Source organism: Cololabis saira, chromosome 17 (genome assembly GCF_033807715.1).
Source record: "Cololabis saira isolate AMF1-May2022 chromosome 17, fColSai1.1, whole genome shotgun sequence".
Lineage (NCBI taxonomy): Eukaryota > Metazoa > Chordata > Actinopteri > Beloniformes > Belonidae > Cololabis > Cololabis saira.
In genome coordinates, this window is record NC_084603.1 from 20,312,840 (window position 1) to 20,333,279 (window position 20,440).

The following is a 20,440-nucleotide window of genomic DNA, read 5'->3' on the forward strand; positions in this document are numbered from 1 at the left end:
TTGTCAACAACACTTTCCTGCTGGCTCTGAACCAGTCTTGGAACGTCACAGCTAAATTTTCCACACCGGTCCGTACCATGCTGCAGGGGCTCGGGTCTGCTACCAGCTACAAAGCAGGCTCCTCGTTTCATCTGAGTAGTTGACATTAGTATTTACAGGATGATACAGTTTGCATTGCTTCCTTTTACACATAATCTACCTGGGCTCTGGCCCGAAGCTCTTACAGCAGCAAATCACATTTCATCTGTGAGCACACATGAGGAAAAAAAGAGGAGAGGAAGAGGTTCAAGTACAAACTTTTATTGAAATTCAACTGAAATGCAAAGGAACCCTTTATTATTTTTTGCATTAGTTTAGGAAAATATTTTTCTATGTGCACAAACTGTGTAACATGCAAACAGATATATCAATTAGACTTTATAGTGGAAAAAAAAGAAAAAATCCCTAACGAAGATAGTAAGAATAAAGTGAATCTTACATAAGATTTTGAGTATTTTTAGTAAGTTATAAATATTAATTTCTGTAGTTCTGTTCTGCATGCTTTTGGTTACTGTGCTTATATTTATCACATTTTGTGCAATACATTAAAAAAACACCTGTGTCTCACAAATGGCACTTTAACAACACTTCAACAACATTGACAATGCACAAAATTACAAAATAAATATGCCTCTTTTTTTAACCATCTCCATCTGGTTTTGCAATAAATAGGCCTGCAAAAGCATAATTAACCATTACCCTTGGCAGTTGTCTTTAATCTTAACATAAGCTGTCCTTGGGTTTGATCATAATTCATGCAGCAAGTGGGGGAAAAAAAAGGGTAATTTTAAGTTTGGACTACTGGAAGTTTTGATCAAACAGAGGCAGGGATGATCTCTTATCACAAAGAACTTCAGTCTGTGCAAACAAACACTCACTGGTGTAGCTAATAAAGTGACGGGTGAGTGTAGCTCGGTGAGACGCTGCAGCCAACCATTTTCAGCTGACGGTGTCAACGTTCTCATGCTGAAGCCCTTTTTCCAGCCTTCCCTCTGACCTGGCTGTCCACTGAGGATGGTGAACGTTGTTCCACTGCTCATTAGGAGACTGTTTCTCCAGTCGGCCTTGCCCTCTGACACAGGTTTGCAGACGGTCTCCCCCAGAAAGGAAATTATGAGACGCTCAAACTGCAATTGAAAGGGAGGGAAAAAGATCCAGGTGTCAGGAATGTGTCTCCAGTGCAGGTTTTGAAAGCACTCTCAGCTCTGCGCTAGATTTGGCAGCGATCCTGCCAATATGCATACTGAGCTGAGCCCAAACACAGCCAGCAGTTCTCCAAACAAGCACTCTAAAATGAAACAAAACTCATATCACTGTGTTTACATTGTCCTGCGTGTTCTGGACGGAGGTCAAAGCATTTTAATGAAAGCTCTTAATGTTTGAAGTGTTGAGTTTTACCCTTCTCCTTTTATGTTTTTGATCAGTGCCCCTGAACAGGAGGCCTGGCTCTTCAAGGGTTTTATGAATCACAGAAGACATCACAGGAGTAATTCAATGTGCCTCAACATGGAAAACTCTAATTGTTGTATGCATATTTAGTGCATATGGAAGCCGTGTGGTGACGTACAATAAAATAATAATTTTAAAAAGTCTAAGCTCAAGGGTGAGAAAGAAATAATTGGAAGCACGGGAGTGGAACTCTGTGTAAATGTCTGGGGGGAATCTCAGGCCCGTCTTGTCATAAGACAAGTGTTTAATTAATGCTGTACTCTGACGGGAAAAGATGCAGCCAGAGCAGACTAATTAAAGAGTAAATAAATAAAACTCATGAGGCTGAATGAGATAATGACCCTGTAAAATAAATCTTTTCATTCATGAGTAGATCCGTGAGTCAACAAGTTACATTTCTTTCCATTATGTTTTAGCTTTTCTATCATTTAGCAGCTCGTGAATTATTATTTGTCTATAGTGACAAGATGTTGGTGTGAATGTAAACGCGGCATATGTTTTCATCGGGGAATCGCCGAACTTAACCTTTTACGCTAATTATAAACAGCTGTCACATCAACAAGCTGCTTGCATACAAGTGGATTCAAGTTCAGCAGACTGCAAGAAACGTTGCGTTGTCAGTGTTTGCAGCAGGCACCGATCCGTGCTTCTGAGTGCTCGTTTGGCAAAGCGCTTGTGTACGAGATGTGGTGCGTAGATGTAAGAACTATTAACCTGGGATGCTCGTGGTGCGGCGAGTCAGTCGTTTTGTGCCCTGGTCGACTGCAGGTCGTCTCTCAGAGGTCGGTTCAGGCTCAGCTGAGACACAGTCAGAGGTTTATCTTCTCATTCGTCGTCTCAAACAGCATCCAGGAGACAGCGAGGTGGCCCATAAGGTTTTACACTGACAAATGGGTAAAAACTTATTCTGGCTAAAATGTCCATTCATTTCCTCAAAGCACTTTAAAACGGGTATTAAAACCCCATTAAAAACAAATAATACTGTCTCATATCCTCTCCATCAGTACTTGGTGAAATAATCACTATTTAATGCTTCCTTTGAATTATGTATGAGAGGTTACAACATTTATTCCCATACATTCTTTTAAGATCATATAAATTTAACACATGCTGTGTGTCCTATTTTTCACAAATGTCCAGTTATCCTTTCGTAAAACTTAGCTGAGCTTTAGCATTTTAAATCTAGCCAACATATGGCTTTAACATAAATTGAGAACCTCCCTCATGATTTACACTTTCATGTGCTTGCAAGTAGCTTTACCTGCATACAACAAACATAGTACTTCATTTCTTACCACTTTTGACACTACAAACAGATGATATAAATGATATTGTCCTTAAAATAAGGCAATAAAGTTCATTGTTAATAATAAAATTAACCAAATGTGGTTAATTAGCATTAATAATAAAATGATTAGTTCACCATTTCTTACTGATGAGTGTTACGTAAAGTAAAGTGTTACGTGTCATCACGAGTTACAGGTTGTTTTATATATTTTAACCCGCCAGCCCCATCCTATGTAGTGTTTTCTTGTATGCAGGCTGCCCAAGTTGCTGCGATTGGCATCCTCCGAATCCGCCAGCTGCTGCGCCGCAGCTGTGTCTGTCGCCCAAACCTTTGCCATCTTGGACAGCAGCTGGTGACGTCGATCTCCATCGTTGTCGCTGAAACACTCCGGCTAGAACCTGCAGCAGCAGCACAGAGAACTACGCTGCGAGGAAAGGACAACTGTCCTATTGGCCGCTGTTCAAGATGCTGGAAGTGAAGTCCATCTACGGGACGAGACGCTCACTTGAGAAACAGCTGCGTGACATCAGGGACGGCTACAACAGCAACTTAGCCAGAACACACAACACAGGGCTATCCAGTTACATCTGACTGCTCTTTCATGATTCAATATTTCTATTTGTCATCTGTGAGTCTGTTACAAGGAAAAAACACTTTCTCTTGGCAACTTTGTCCATTTCTATCAATATTTATATTGAGTGAATGTAATGCTTTAAGAATGCATAGGCCATCTGTGGACTTGTTCATGCAAACAGAGTTTGGCTAGCTGCCCTCTAGTTTGAACCATCTTTCTACATGTACTTAGATCCCCTTGCGGCTCCATTCCTTAGTCCTTAGTAGAGTTTGTGTATCCCACTTTGCGGATCAGAGATCTTGGCCCAGATTCTCCGTCCAGACTGCAGCCCGACTGCGGAAGTCTCTGGGTAGTATTGAGGTGAGGTAGATTGCACTTTTTTGTCTTTTTTCACACCCTTCATTGGGATTTTTCATTTTTACATTTATTTTGTGCTGGGAAATTTGGGAATTGAGGTTGCCAAACAGCTCAACAGTCCAAAAAATGTTGAAACGTGGAATTATTTTAAAAAAGAATCCAAAGAAGAAATTGTCAATAAGGCTCTGTCATTGCTTTAGTCCACAACAATGAGTCACGTGACAGGCACCAGATAAGAGCACATCCTCTGCGTGAGAGGTTCACGTCTCTACACGGAGCTCTCGTCTGGCCTGGGCAGCAGCTGAGTGTGTTTCCTCTTCTCTAAGATCCTGTTTAGCTCTTCTGAGAATGAGTGGCCATTTGGCGATGTGATTTCAGTTTCACTCTGCCTCAGCAGCACGTAGCTGTTCCCGTTCATCCTCCTCAGGACGCTGGGCAGTGTGGCCGACAGCCCGCTGGTGAAGTCGCACCTCGGTGAAGAATGCTCCGGGATGGGGGGGAGAGGCGGGGCCGGGGGAGGAGACTCTTTAAAGGATGAGGTATGTCCTTCACCTGGGACAATCTCTAGTAACCCTCCATTTTGGATGCTGCCGTTATGCAGCTTTGAACCTCCGTTACATATGCCGTTCCCATTACAGATGGTGTTTAGTTCCATGTGGGACGAGTGTCTGCGCTGCTTTCTGTTCCTGTTGTTCCTCTTGGCGCCTGGGTACGCTGCAGCTGCGGCACGCAACGAATACTTCCCTCTGCGTCCCACTCGCAAGCAGAAGCCCACATAGACGAGGACCACGGTGAGGACCACACAGATGCCAGTGAGGATGGTGATGAGGGACAGGTACATGGCCTCCATGTTTCTGGGAGACAACAGCTCTGAGTGCGGGAGGAGAGGAGCCGGAGGAGGTGGCAAGGTCTCATCAAGCGAGAGACGCGGCGATGGTGTCGACAGGGTCAGGAACGGACCGCTGGTCGGCTCGACAGGTGGGGGAGGCGGCAGGTCCAGGCTGATGGTTACATTGTAGGTTACGATGGCAACCCTGATGTCGTTTTCCACGGCGTGGCAGACGTACAGACCGCTCTGGTCCTGGCGGGCTTCGATGATCAGCAGGCCGTCTGTGCCTGTCCTGAAGCCGGAGTTGAGGTCGTAGCCCTCGACCTCGCCGCTGTCCAGAGTCCAGAGGGGGGTGGCCAGGTTGGAGCTGAGCTCACACTGAAGCAGCACGTCATCGCCCACCCGTACGGAGCGGCTCCGCTGGACCACATCTGAAACGCCAGCAAATCCATGTTTTAGGAAACAACTGCACAAGAAAACTCAACTTATCCTCTGACTCATCTAATATGCTAATCGCTTAAACTCAACTCCATTTATGAAAAGCTGTTAACTTATTGAGGCATGAAGTCCAATTAGAATCTTTCAAGTCCAGCCATCGTATACAGGCAACGAGGAGGCAGAAGATGCTACATTTCATCAGATTGAAATTGAGAAGTGGAGAGCAGGCATTTGCCTGCCTTGAATATCAAACAGATTTTTCTCCAGAGATGGCGAACATGTGATTAAAAAAGGGAGGAGAGGATTTTAGCAACACACTGTGCATAATCAACTTTCAAAGAGGCCTCCATGCCATCAGTTGACAACTGTGCATCTTTTGAGCCGTGCATACTCTATTTTTAATTTGCCTTCCATGAATTAAACTTCTCTTCCTTTTTCAAGCAGCGGCAAACTGATGAGATTCCCGCTTACTGTATTGTGTGTGCTCACAGCCTGTGCTGCCATGCTGGATGTCTTGGATTAAAGCGGATCTGTGAAGAGAGAGAAAATATAGAATAAACAGTCGCAGAGATCTTTTTGTTCCGTTTCTCCTTTGTGCAGCTCCGGTGCGATCTATTCACATCACTGATTGCCAAACGCAATCATATATATGGCTTCTCTTGACTAAACGTATCTGTCTAGATTAATCAGTACAGTTCAGGCACACAGTTTGTTATCAACCAGTGTCAAGTTTCTGCCAGCATTGTGATTGTGCAACTTTTCTGTTACAGGGCACAGTGATCCTTGAGGTTACTCAGATCAGACTTATGAAAGGGCCCCTGCAGCATCACCTGATCCAACTATACACACACACACACTTGTGCACCCACCTGTCTGCCTGCGTCATCACCTCCACACACTCAGCACCACTCCAGGCACAGTGAGGGTCCCTGGCAAAGACACAGTCATAGCAAGACGTGTATCTGTGGCAATTAGACAGCGGCAGCTGAACCACGGCCGATGGAGAGCTCACATACAAGCTCATCTGGGGGAGAGAGATTGTTTCAGTGCAGTAGAATAGAGATTCATCTCAAATATTGAATATCTGTGTGTGTGTGTGTGTGTGTGTGTGTGTGTGTGTGTGTGTGTGTGTGTGTGTGTGTGTGTGTGTGTGTGTGTGTGTGTGAGTGTGTGTGTGTGTGTGTGTGTGTGTGTGTGTGTGTAAAGGGAAGACAGACTACCTGCTCCGTGGACATCAGAAGATTGTTGATTGGCTGCGGTTCCTCAAACAGTTGAAGCTCTTCAATGATGTGCAGCTGACCTTTGACCTCTACAGCTTTGTGTAACCAGCCTTCATCTGGGTGACCAGTAGAAAAAATAGGATTTAAACACTAAACACGAAACACTAACACAGTCATTTCTGTATAACTGTCATGCCAGCTCCTCCTCCTCCTCCTTTACCCAGGTCAGCTTCCCCACTATACTGATCACCGGCCGAGACTACAGTTCCCAGAATTCCCCAGTCAGTCATCATGGTCTGCACCATAGACATATATAAAGGCTAGATGACTCGTCCGCGCTGCTGCCAATGCAGAGCGACGTCGTCACACGGCGGCCATCTTGCCACAGGAGAGCTCGCTCACTTTAACATTGTGTTTAATGGTGCATGTTCTGCTTAAACAACCTTAACTTGCTCAATTCTCAACGGATTTTCAAACAGTTTGGTTTTTTATGAACGTCAGAGATGTAGTTATGACACTGCATACTTGTGAATAATTATAAACATTGAAAAACGTACTTTTATATGAAAATAACCAGAAACAGATAGCTATGACATGATATTTATATTAAATCAATATTTCTATAGTATTCTTAATATTTATATTTACATTATAACATATATACATATATTATTACCATATAACATGTATATATATGTATATATATATATATATATATATATATATATATATATATATATATATATTTATATATTATATTATAACATGTATTTATATGACATTATAACATGTTTATATATTATTACATTATGATGTATTTATATCATGACATTATAACATCTGTGTATATATATATATATATATATATATATATATATATATATATATATATATATATATATATATATATATATTATATGGTAATAATATATATATGTATATATGTTATAATGTAAATATAAATGTTACTAAGAATACTATAGAAATATTGATTTAATATAAATACCATGTCATAGCTATCTGTTTCTGGTTATTTTCATATAAAAGTACGTTTTTCAATGTTCATAGTTATTCACAAGTATGCATACATCTCTGACGTTCATAACAAACCAAACTGTTTGCAAATCTGTTGAGAATTGAGTAAGTTATGGTTGTTTAAGCAGTACAGGCACCATTAAACACAATGTTAAAGTGAGCGAGCTCTCCTGTGGCAAGATGGCCGCCGTGTGACGACGTCGCAGCAGCGCGGACGAGTCATCTAGCCTTTAAATATGTCTATGGTCTGCACCTGTGCTCTCCTCGTTAAGCTCATGGGTCTCACCTGTGTGCCCCCTACTTATACCCTGTGTCCCTCTACCCCCATTGTGTAGTGTTGTCTTGTTCGTGTCACTATGAGACCAACACTGTTCTGTTAGTTCCTCCCTACAGTTTCATCCAGCAACAGCTGTAATTAAACCTCTTTAATCTGATGTCTGCGCTTTAGTCCGCCTGCTGTGTTCAAGCCTCACAATACCATAAATAAAGACTTCTACAACAACAACAACCCTTTTATTTTTGCATATCTCCTATAAGATAAGAAAGATAAGATAGTCTTTATTGTCGTTGCCACTTTTTTCCCCCAAAGGTACAAGGAAAAACATAAAAATAAAGGGTACAAACTGCATATTTTGGTTAGTCATCACATGGGACTTTGGTGTTAGGCGATGCTTAGTTCGCACAAGTATAAAAATTATGCATTCTGATTTTAAGACGCAGTGGAGCCTGTTTTTCCCACTTTACAGACATCTCAGCCTCCGTGAAACAACCTTCATAAGAGACACTTCTCACCAGCTGGCTCTGAAATCACCACATAAAACCCTCATAACAACATCAATTTGAACTAAACAAGACAATATAACTGAAGGGATTTATTGTCATTATTGATCATGTATCTTTCAATGTGTTTTTGATTTTGATTTTTTAAATCTCTCTATGTGGTAACAACTATATTACAAAAACTAAAATGAGCCGAGGTGAGTACATTCTCCATTAAGGCCAATATCCTATAATGCAATTCTTGTAATAGACCGGACATTAAGAGAAGTTTGTTTTGGGGAAAAAGACAAACCTCCACTTCCAGTCTTTATGTTCAATTAAGCTTTGTGAGTTATTTATCTATCAGATATTTAACAGCAAGAAAGTGTATTTCCCAAAGTGTTTCACATTTCATGCTGAATGTCTGAAATGAATTCATACACACCTGTGCCCATGTATAATACATGGTATGTTTGTCCATCTAGTCCCTGCACCATATGTGCTGCCATATGTGTGTAGTCTGTGGTCCTCCTGAACAAAACGGGGCGTCTGTCTAAAGGCTGGACCTGCTGGGACATGAGAGGATGCCGCCTGACAAAATCCAACACGTCATCGGGCAGGGAGGTGGAGATGTTTATGCCCCTGGCTCTCAGAGCATCAGTTATACACTGCAGTAAAAAAAGAAAGAAGAAACAGTGATGAGAGAAAGAATGGTGGGAAAGTAACAAGAAACAACGCGGGCTCCAGGGAGGAGAAATCCATGTTTTCAGCTTATTTGAAGTAAACATCTCTTTATATAGAAGCCAACACTGAAGGGATGTCATGAGGCTTAGTGAAACGGTCTTCTGGGAATATTCTAGTAAATGTGCACCAGTGGAAGACCGTCTGAAGGAAGAACATCTCGATACCGGGAGCCTGTGAGAGTTCAATATCCAGCTTGTGCTGACATGCGGGCAACCCATTTCTCTCTGCACCTGACTAAGCGAGAGACTTCGCTTTTCTCTTTGTCCTTTTCAAATGAGCTCAGCCAACGGGTATAAGAGGCTTTCACGCTCCCGAGTTAAAACCTTTGACCATTTCTCCTTTTCGCTAAATAGCAAAGTTAAATTAGGTCTGACAGTGTTGAAATTACTCTTGTGTGGATAATGTCTGACCCTGCTAACGATGCCGTGGCCCGAGCTGCTCCTCTAAGACATTGTCACCAGAGCTTGGAGCTGGAGTTAATCGCCATGGAAATGGCTTTTTGCTGTGTTTGAGACTCATCTTTGAAGCTGCCACTCATCCTCTCTGTTCTTCTTCCATCTTTTCCTCTTTTCTTTGGCACTTTCTCATCTGTTAAGTTTGCTCTAAGCAGGTTGAAGTCAAAGTTTCCACACATGTTTGAAAGGCTCAGGAGGCATCGCTGTTCGCTTGAGGGTAGGGCTGGGCGATATGGACCAAAAGTCATATCTCGATATTTTCTAGCTGAATGGCGATACTCGATATATATCTCGATATTTTTTCTGTGCCATAATTGGGGTTTCCCCCAAAGCATTATAGCATAGCATCTCTGTTAGCTTCATTTTTTTCTGAGGCAAACCCTTAAAAAAACAGTCAGTTTTAATACAAAGCCTCGTGCCAAATGTCACACAGGTTCCTTTATTAACAGAGGTCTGCACAATATCAAAATGTATAAAACAAATGAAATAAAAAAAACTGCCTGCATATATACAATAAAAATGCTTCTTGAATAAAATAAAACAAATATCCCTTTCCTGCATAACAATTAAATTAAAATACACTGTGCAATTAATACAATGTAGACAGTAACAGGCAGACTTTTCCACTGAGGTTGACAGTTGTGCAAATAACAAAACATTTGTGCAAATCTCAAATAAAACATTCAAGTCAATTTGTCACAAAATAAGCTATAACAAAATCATAAAAAAAAAAAAATGTAAAAAAAAAAAAAAAAAAAAAATTTAAATCGATATAAACGATATTTTCTCGTACCATATCGCGTTTGAAAATATATCGATATATATATTAAAATCTTGATATATCGCCCAGCCCTACTCAGGAGGCATCGCTGTTCGCTTGAGGGTGTATATATGTGCACTTACAGTTCCAGGCCGTGGGTCAGGGATCTTCCCGGTGTATTCCCTCCACTTGGAGCCGGAGTCCTCGTCTTCCATGTAGGGTCCTCGAAAAGCGTCTTGGACTTCAGGCAGAGAGAAGCGACACACTGCAGATGCCTTCACGTTTTTCCTTTAGATGTACAATCACACGATGAGAAATACCAGGGCACAGGCTAGAAACAATAACACGGGTAAACCAGGCGTTACCATGGAGACAGTAGTAGAATAACTGTAGAGCATTGGCTCGCCTGGTTGAAATGATGGAGGGTGACAAATGAGAGGAAAACCGAAGAATAGGGGGGGAGGGTACGAAAACTGACAGACACCCTGTAAGGATTATTAGAAGTCATACATGTTCGAGAAGTGGAGGAAGGAAGGAGGGGAGAACAAAGTGGTTTTGGTGAAGTGTAGCATAAGATGAGGTCAAAGCAGAAGAAGTGGAGGCGGAGAGGAAAATTCAGCATTCCCACTAAAAAAAAATGAAAAGAAACTGAGGATAATCATGGCTTACTGCTGCTAAATATTTTTCTTTGGTATGGGCAGTATCTTACTGGTACCGGCGAATGTATTTTTTTTACATTAGACCTAAACTGAGCTAATGCTTAAACACAGTAAACATTCCCTCCCGCTGCTGCTTTATATTAAAAGGACTGATGTGACAACACAGTGAGGGGATTTAATGAGAGGCATGAAATAAAATGTTTGTCCTTGGTATTTGCTGAACACAGTTATTCATTTAATAGATGAAGTGTGAAGTACTTTTCACCTTTTTTAAAAGAACACTGGAGTATGCAAATGTGTTGGCACGATTAGAGTAAATGCCAAAGAAACTTCTCTGCACGATGTTCTGAGAGGATCCATGACCTCTTCACCTCTTCTTAATTGTTTAGCTTATGAAAATGTAGCCTCAGATCTTTCCGAGAGGAAGCTGATCTATAGTAAATGCAGATGCTTTCACGTCCCTTTCAATGGTAGAAAACTTCATTCAACAGCCAGAAACTTAGCAGGAAAAGCTGAGATTCTCCCACCGGGACGATTGCCTACATTGTATGAAATTATTTTATTTTCTGCCTTTAAAGCTTTCTTCCAACTGTAGCTTTAATTATTCAAAGTGAATAAAGCAGGAGCGACAGTAAACCTGAGCAGGGTAACCACAGTTGCTCACTCACTCATGACAATATTTGTCAAAAACCCTAAAACTTTGCCAACAGAAACAGCAACTTCTTTTATTTCTGAACAGACAACTGCTAAATGACTGTGTGCTGTGCTGTTAAACCCCCTTTTTTACCACATCGTTGAGTAAATCCTTCAGAACCTTTTACATGAACAAACTCTTCAAACTTTTAGATAACTTATCCAGCCTTCTTCTTCTGATCAAATCTTTGAACAAAGAAGTTCTTTGGCCTTTTTTCTCTCTCTTCCCTTTCAACTGGTCCGACCCTTTTCGACAGTCTCGATGTATCGATTGATACCTTTTATCTTCGTCTCGCTCATCCAAATTTGCGAGCTCAGAGCCACAGTCCCCCCAAGACCGTGACAGGACCAGAGGTGTCACAAGTATTCACATTCATTACTCAGGTAGAAGTATAGATACTAGAGTTTAAAAATACTCCTGTAGAAGTTGAAGTATCAACTCAAGTTTTTTACTCAAGTAAAAGTATAAAAGTACTGGTTTTAAAACTAAATAAAGTATAAAAGTAAAAGTAATGTAAGGGGGGAAAAAGCCATTAAGGACAAAAGCCATTGAAAATGAATGCATCTTAGTATAATGCAAATATATTAAACAACCATATATGTGTACTATTGAGCATTAACATGTGTTTCAGAGAGCAGAAGATATGATGACTAGTTGCCTATAAGTATTGTAATGGTGCAAAAAGTCAAACTTCAGAGGCATGTTATCATTTATCCTAACCTTTATTGGAATGTACATCCAAGTTTAGTTGCAGGAATCTGAGGGAACGGATGTAAGAACAAAACTGGACAAGAACATCTGAAACAACCACAACCAAATTCACTCTATCCGGATGGAGCAGTTTAACTGGATAGTTTTTTTTTTTAAAGGCCGAAATGAAATAGAGTAACAAGGCTTTTGTTTTTAAAATGTAAGGAGTAAAAGGTACAGATAATTGCGTGAAAATGTAAGGAGTAAAAGTAAAAAGTCGTCTGAAAAATAATTACTCCAGTGAAGTATAGATAACCAAAATTTCTACTTAAGTAAGGTAACGAAGTATTTGTACTTTGTTACTTGACACCTCTGGACAGGACATACACTTCCACTCACCATTCCAGACCGAAGACGCCGTAGAAGATGGTGTCCTGAGGGGCGGGGCCATGCACTACGAACACGCTGCGCAGCACGTTGAAGTGAAAGTCATATTCAGGCAGGGAACAAGTCAACCTAGACTTGAGGAAGGATGTCCACCGCTTTTGGAGAGTTAAATGGCCTCCCCGGTCTCCCTGAGGGAGATGAAGTATAATACAAAAAGAAACTATTGGCTCAAGTTGATACACAAAAAGATGTGAACCTCACTAAGGTCAAACAATATTTTGGTGAAGGAAAAACAAGATGATGGCTTCCTATAGGTCAGATTAGCCACTCTCATCTGCAGGTTTGTTATGATGGTGTCTGACCTCACACACAACTAATGCAGACATATCTCAACACTCAAGTCACAAGAACAAAAGGTTCGACTGAAAGCTGCAGTTCTTTCAGTAATCCACCAGTTTATGTAATCTTACTTTTGATTTTAACTTTTAAATCACTGCAGCCAGTGGCAACAAGGCAGCTCTTGCAAGATGAAAAAGTGAATATATTTCCACGTTTTCAAGGAGTGAGCTTCTGGGCTGACTTCATTTTAAGGCACCAGAAGAGAAAACAAGGTTATAAAACTGCAGAGCAGCCTTCGTATCTTCTTCCAGGGCAGCTGGGAATGCAACACTTTCACATTTGAGAAACTCGAAGATGCTACCCATCTGTCTTGCCTGCAGTCACCCGCCCATCTCATTTTGAACCACATTGTCTCTGCAACCAGTTCATCAGATACAACAGTCTGCTTCTCTAATTACAACAGGGTATTGTTCCAAATGCATTCCCCATCCAGGCCCTCCATCTACCCCAGCACCTTCCCCATCATCAATTAACTTATCAGATGGTAGGCTTTACTCCCAGCTGTAAAATATCTGCTTCATCTCTCCTAATCGGCACTCACCTTACAAACCCGAGCCACTCGTGCCACCCTGCTGCGGCTGTACGCCGTAGTCTGCTCGTGGCTCCTCTCAGTGAAGAAGAAGTATATCTTGTCATCATCGCCCGCGCTGCTGTCTAAACTCTCCTTCACAAGTGCTGAGCCTACGAATTCTGCCTCTGCAAGATGGAAGAGAAATTAAACAACTCTTACTGTTTGGTTGGTGGGGAAACAGAATTTCATTCTTTCCATCCATGTCTCAATCAAGTCTAATGCTCCAAAATGTACAATGTTGATATCCACCATGTTAAATGACTGTTATCTCACCGTTCAACCAGCGTGTGGGAGCATCTTCTGTCTTCAGAGTGGGAGAGGGAGAATTACGACGGATATCTGGAAAGCTTCTAAACTCGTACTGGGAAGCCGTGTACAGCTGCTGGTCTGAAGGTAAAATAACACACGTGATCATTCAGTTATGTCGACGAATCCTTGACGTAACTGAGCTGTTCTCAGTGGCTTACCTACAAGCAGACCAGTGTAACCTGTTGTTGGCCCATACGGACATTTGTCTCTGCCTTCCTCAGGCTGAGATGAAATAACAAACCTCTCCTCATCCTGTACACAGAAGAAGCTGAGTTAAAAGCCCATCATCTCATCTTAAAAAAATACCAACACCAGCATATGACATTTCCCTGATATAGAAAGAAATGTTTTGCATGGTCATACTATGTAAGCACAGAGGGGTCTGAAGGCATGAGTCCCACACATGTAGAGATGAGTCGAGTTAAACCTCTGGAGGAGACGGATGTGATTAAAGCACTCTGTCTGAAAGAGGAGGAGAAAATATATTACAATTAGTGCATGAGTATCGATAGAAAGGACTGAAACAACACAACATTTGAAAAGCAATGACTGAGGGTGCAAGTAAATGCCTACCTTATTGTCTTTCCCCTTGAGCAGGCACTGGCGCTTCTGCTCGGGGGAAGCCTCCCACTCAATCTATAAAAAAACAAATAACATACAGTAAGAAACAAACAGAGTTGCATAAAAGTCGTTGGCCAACTGCCACTTTACAGCAGAAGTAATATCTCTCTTTGCTTTAACATTGAATTCCTTAGGAACTTGCTTGCATCTCAATTTACTGTGTTGATAAAGATCAGAAGGAGGCGTATGTAACTCCTATTTAACAAAACAAAAACTCAACTGACATTAAAGTCAAGAAAGAGGTCAATTGAGACCTGATGTAACATACATATGTGGGAAATTTGATTGGTAACAGCAACAGTCACCTAAACAATTTAAAACTAACCAAAATTGACTCTAATGAATTGACTCTAATGAACATTAGACAATGCTTTGGACAGGCTATCCAGCAGAATAATTAAAAACACTTTTTTAAATGAAACTGAATGCATATACAAATATATGCATATTTAAAGACTAAAAAGTGGCAATTGCACAGATATATTTTGATTGTAATGATTGACTCAAAAGGTTTTGCAACAAAAGATTAAGTGGAGGGTCCCTTTTTTTTGTTCAGGGTAGTTTCATTAGTTATTTTTGTATTATTAGGGCCCGAGCACCTTCAGTGCGAAGGCCCTATTGTATTTGCAGGAATTTTTATTATTAGGGCCCGAGCACCTTCAGAGCGAAGGCCCTATTGTATTTGCAGGAATTTTTATTATTATTATTATTATTATTTTCCTGACAAAGTGAAGGCCTTTTTGCCCCCCTTAACATGCCCAAAAAGTCACCAAATTTTGCACCCTAGTCAGGCCTGGCGAAAAATTTGATATTTAAAGGTTTGCATTAATGGGCGTGGCAAAATGGCTCAACAGCGCCCCCTTGAAAACTTTGTGCCTCAAGCCCCACGATACGGTTTGACGTACATGCACGAAAATCGGTACACACCTGTATCATGGGACAACTTAAACAAAAGTCTCTTGGGGTCATGCCCGAAAGCGAACAGGATGTCGGCCATTTTGAATTAGTCGTGTCATTTTGGCGAAATTTATGCCATTCCTTCGAAAGTTAATTCAGCCCGAACCGTAACGTGCACCCAAGTGTGTTATACATTAAAATGTGCGTCTCCATCCTGCGACAACACGCATTACTTTTCTCTTTCAAAAGCGTTACCGTGGCGGCGCTAGACGCCAAAAAGCGCGCCCACCCTTCATCTGATTGGTTCGACAGAAAAAACTTTGTGCCTCAAGCCCCATAATACGGTTTGACGTACATGAACGAAAATCGGTACACACCTGTATCATGTTGCAACTAAAAGAAAAGTCTCTTGGCGCCATGGCCGAAACCGAACAGGAAGTCGGCCATTTTGAACATTCTGAATTAATTGCGTAATTTTGGAGCAATATATGCCATTCCTTCGAGAGTTAATTCAGCCCGAACCGTATCGTGAACCCAGATGTGTTATACATCAAAATATGTGTCTCCATCCTGCGACTACACGCATTACTTTTCTCTTTCGAAAGTGTTACCGTGGCGACGCTAGACGCCAACAAGCGCACCCCCCCTTCATCTGATTGGTCAATATTTGATAGTTCCCCAAAAGGCACCAAATTTGGCATGCAAGCCATGCCTGGCGATAAATTTGATATTTCATGGTTTGCATTAATGGGCGTGGCAAAATGGCTCAACAGCGCCCCCCGGAAAATTTTGTGCCTCAAGCCCCACAATACGGTTTGACGTACATGCACGAAAATCGGTACACACCTGTATCATGGCACAACTTAAAGAAAAGTCTCTTGGAGCCATGGCCGAAACCGAACAGGATGTCGGCCATTTTGAATAAATTGTGTCATTTTGGCGAAATTTATGCCATTCCTTCGGCAGTTAATTCAGCCCAAACCGTAACGTGCACCCAGGTGTGCTATACACCAAAATGTGCGTCTCCATCGTGCGACACCACGCATTACTTTTCTCTTTCAAAAGTGTTACCGTGGCGACGCTAGACGCAAAAAAGCGCACCCACCCTTCATCTGATTGGTCCATATTTGATAGTTCTCCAAAAGTCACCAAAATTTGCATGCAAGCCAGGCCTGGCGATAAATGTGATATTTCATGGTTTGTATTAATGGGCGTGGCCTAACGGCTCAACAGCGCCCCCTAGAATACTTTTCTCTGCCATAACTTTTGAATGGTTTCACATAGAGAGTCGTGGGTGGTGTCATGGGACTCTGTAATGAGTCCTTAAGCTTCGTTGGCCTTAATTAGCCCCGCCCCTTCTTCTGATTGGTTGTCCCGATTTTCTGCTATAACTTTTGAATGGTTTGACATAGAGAGTCGTGGGTGGTGTCATCAGATTCTTTATGGAGTCCTTGACCTTCATTGGCCTGAATTAGCCCCGCCCCTTCTTCTGATTGGTTGTCCTTTTTTTATAATAAAATTGCCGCGAGCCGCCAGTCGCTCTCGCGCTGACTCCCGCTTCCTGATTCAAACGTCTGCCGGCCCCGCCCCCTGACCAATCAGTGGCGAGTAGGGTGATGGCGGCCCCGCCCCCCGACCAATCAGTGGCGAGTAGGGTGATGACGGCCCCGCCCCCCGACCAATCAGTGGCGAGTAGGGTGATGACGGCCCCGCCCCCCGACCAATCAGCTCCCTGTAATGTGGTGACTTCAGAAATATTCCCGGCTCAGCCCGGTTACAACCTTGGCAGAATGGTTACAGAAAAAGTAATAATTTAAATAGTAGGGTTTTACTAATATTTATAACTTACAAATATTTAAAAAAATTAGGAAAAAAAAGTTCCAGACATTTTATCGCTATGTTGGTCTGCCCTAAGCCAGTAGGTCAAATAAAAGGAATAGCTGAGACTTAGCTCAGTCAGATTATTGCGGTCTTTGCTGCCAGAGGTCGAGAGTTCAAGCCTGGCTTGATATGCCAAAATTTTTGTCAGCAATTTTTGTGTTTTTTTTACATCAAAATGTTCGTCTCTGTCCTGTGACGACGCACATTACTTTTCTCTTTCCCCTTCTTCTGATTGGTTGTCCCGATTTTCTGCCATAACTTTTGAATTTGAGTGGAGTTGGCGCGCGCAGCTCCCGCGGGGGGAGGGGCTGATGTTCAGCGCGGCCGCCATCTTGGTCGAGGCGCCGCATTGACTGCCTGAGAACGTCGGGCGTGGCCGCCATCTTGGATCGGTATCGCTTTAACTCTAGAGCGTTCACTTCTATTGTGGAAGGAGGTGTCTGCATAAGTAAAATAACTATAACTCACTTGATTTTCAACCGATTTTCACGCGGTTTGCTTTGTTACAAACGGCAGACATGTAGCTATGATACAGGATGCTTGATGTACGTTAAATATGCAAGCTTTCATGCTAAAATACGTTCTGCAGGTAGTCACACTTCAGGTATACACACACACACACACACACACACATATATATATATATATATATATATATATATATATATATATATATATATATATATATATATATATATATATATATATATACACACACACACACACACAGACACACACACACACACACACACACACACAATATACACAATACAAAGTACAGTATAGCATATTAATGAATGTATAAATATATTTGAATAACAGACATAACAAGCTTAAAAACAAAAAACATAACGGATGACAGCATACAATTGTCATAATGGAGAAAAAAAAGAAACATTTGGAAGGAGTGTGTGTGTGAGGAATTGTATATTAGTGTTATAAATTGAAATTATATAATAATGCAATCGCTATGATATATAATTTTACAATATAATACAGTCAAAAATATATGAAATGAAGCAACATACAATGCAATAATACAATATGCTATATTACTGGGTATGCTAATATGAAATAACAACATGTATTATAATATGGTATAATAGATTAATATAATATCATACATTCTGGACCATGAGATACAGCTGTACTGCATGATCGTCGTTCATTTGAGTGATCTGATTTTTTTTTTCATGGTTTGCATTAATGGTCGTGTCCTCACGGCTCAACAGCGCCCCTTAGAATACTTTTTTCTGCCATAACTTTTGAAAGGTTTGACATAGAGAGTCGTGGGTGGTGTCATGGGACTCGGCATTGAGTCCTTGACCATAATTGGTGACAATTAGCCCAGTCCCTTTTTCTGATTGGTTGTCCCTATTTTCTGCTATAACTTTTGAATGTTTTGACATAGAGAGTCGTGGGTGGTGTCATGGGACTCTGTAATGAGTCCTTGATCTTCTTTGCCCTGAATTAGCCCCGCCCCTTCTTCTGACTGGTCGTCCCTTTTTTCTGCTATAACTTTTGAAGGGTTTGACATAGGAAGTCGTGGGTGGTGTCATTTCTGATATGCTTATGGGGGGCGGTTGACGTGAGTGCGAGGGCCCGTTCATTGCTGCTTGCAGCTTTAATTATTATTATTATTTTTCTTCTGACAAAGTGATGGCCTTTTTGCCCCCCTTAACATGCCCAAAAAGTCACCAAATTTTGCACCCTAGTCAGGCCTGGCGAAAAATTTGATATTTAAAGGTTTGCATTAATGGGCGTGGCAAAATGGCTCAACAGCGCCCCCTTGAAAACTTTGTGCCTCAAGCCCCACGATACGATTTGACGTACATGCACGAAAATCAGTACACACCTGTATCATGGGACAACTTAAACAAAAGTCTCTTGGGGTCATGCCCGAAACCGAACAGGATGTCGGCCATTTTGAATTAGTCGTGTCATTTTGGCGAAATTTATGCCATTCCTTCGAAAGTTAATTCAGCCCGAACCGTAACGTGCACCCAGGTGTGTTATACATCAAAATGTGCGTCTCCATCCTGCGACAACACGCATTACTTTTCTCTTTCAAAAGCGTTACCGTGGCGGCGCTAGACGCCAAAATGCGCGCCCACCCTTCATCTGATTGGTTCAACAGAAAAAACTTTGTGCCTCAAGCCCCATAATACGGTTTGACGTACATGAACGAAAATCGGTACACACCTGTATCATGTCGCAACTAAAAGAAAAGTCTCTTGGCGCCATGGCCGAAACCGAACAGGAAGTCGGCCATTTTGAACATTCTGAATTAATTGCGTAATTTTGGAGCAATATATGCCATTCCTTCGAGAGTTAATTCAGCCCGAACCGTATCGTGAACCCAGATGTGTTATACATCAAAATGTGCGTCTCCATCCTGCGACTACACGCATTACTTTTCTCTTTCGAAAGTGTTACCGTGGCGATGCTAGACGCCAACAAGCGCACCCCCCCTTCATCTGATTGGTCCATATTTGATAGTTCCCCAAAAGGCACCAAATTTGGCATGCAAGCCAGGCCTGGCGATAAATTTGATATTTCATGGTTTGCATTAATGGGCGTGGCAAAATGGCTCAACAGCGCCCCCCGGAAAACTTTGTGCCTCAAGCCCCACAATACGGTTTGACGTACATGCACGAAAATCGGTACACACCTGTATCATGTCGCAACTTAAAGAAAAGTCTCTTGGAGCCATGGCCGAAACAAAACAGGAAGTCAGCCATTTTGAATTAATTGTGTAATTTTGGCACAATTTATGCCATTCCTTCGGCAGTTAATTCAGCCCGAACCGTAACGTGCACCCAGGTGTGTTATACACCAAAATGTGCGTCTCCATCGTGCGACACCACGCATTACTTTTCTCTTTCAAAAGTGTTACCGTGGCGACGCTAGACGCGAAAAAGCGCACCCACCCTTCATCTGATTGGTCCATATTTGATAGTTCTCCAAAAGTCACCAAAATTTGCATGCAAGCCAGGCCTGGCGATAAATGTGATATTTCATGGTTTGCATTAATGGGCGTGGCCTAACGGCTCAACAGCGCCCCCTAGAATACTTTTCTCTGCCATAACTTTTGAATGGTTTCACATAGAGAGTCGTGGCTGGTGTCATGGGACTCTGTAATGAGTCCTTAAGCTTCGTTGGCCTTAATTAGCCCCGCCCCTTCTTCTGATTGGTTGTCCCGATTTTCTGCTATAACTTATGAATGGTTTGACATAGAGAGTCGTGGGTGGTGTCATCAGATTCTTTATGGAGTCCTTGAACTTCATTGGCCTGAATTAGCCCCGCCCCTTCTTCTGATTGGTTGTCCTTTTTTTATAATAAAATTGCCGCGAGCCGCCAGTCGCTCTCGCGCTGACTCCCGCTT

General features: G+C 41.9%; 1 protein-coding gene across 2 annotated transcripts in view; it reads right to left on the reverse strand.

The window, feature by feature from the left end:
* Positions 1-298: 298 nt before the first annotated feature.
* LOC133463267 (semaphorin-4G-like) overlaps positions 299-20,440 on the reverse strand; it is a 37,092-nt gene continuing 16,950 nt past the window's right edge. The window contains exons 4-16 of one of the 2 annotated variants that reach the window (XR_009784340.1): positions 14,230-14,292; positions 14,020-14,118; positions 13,815-13,908; positions 13,621-13,734; positions 13,318-13,472; positions 12,390-12,565; positions 10,091-10,235; positions 8,434-8,656; positions 6,195-6,310; positions 5,844-5,998; positions 5,446-5,504; positions 2,203-4,967; positions 299-1,166 (exon numbers count right to left, since the gene is read on the reverse strand). Coding sequence is in view for 1 of the 2 variants with exons in the window: in XM_061744709.1 (XP_061600693.1) it covers positions 3,976-4,967; positions 5,446-5,504; positions 5,844-5,998; positions 6,195-6,310; positions 8,434-8,656; positions 10,091-10,235; positions 12,390-12,565; positions 13,318-13,472; positions 13,621-13,734; positions 13,815-13,908; positions 14,020-14,118; positions 14,230-14,292 (2,391 nt within the window). In the remaining variant the exon portion in view is untranslated. Of the gene's footprint in view, positions 4,968-5,445; positions 5,505-5,843; positions 5,999-6,194; positions 6,311-8,433; positions 8,657-10,090; positions 10,236-12,389; positions 12,566-13,317; positions 13,473-13,620; positions 13,735-13,814; positions 13,909-14,019; positions 14,119-14,229; positions 14,293-20,440 lie in introns of both variants that reach the window. The other variant, XM_061744709.1, reaches the window with a different exon arrangement.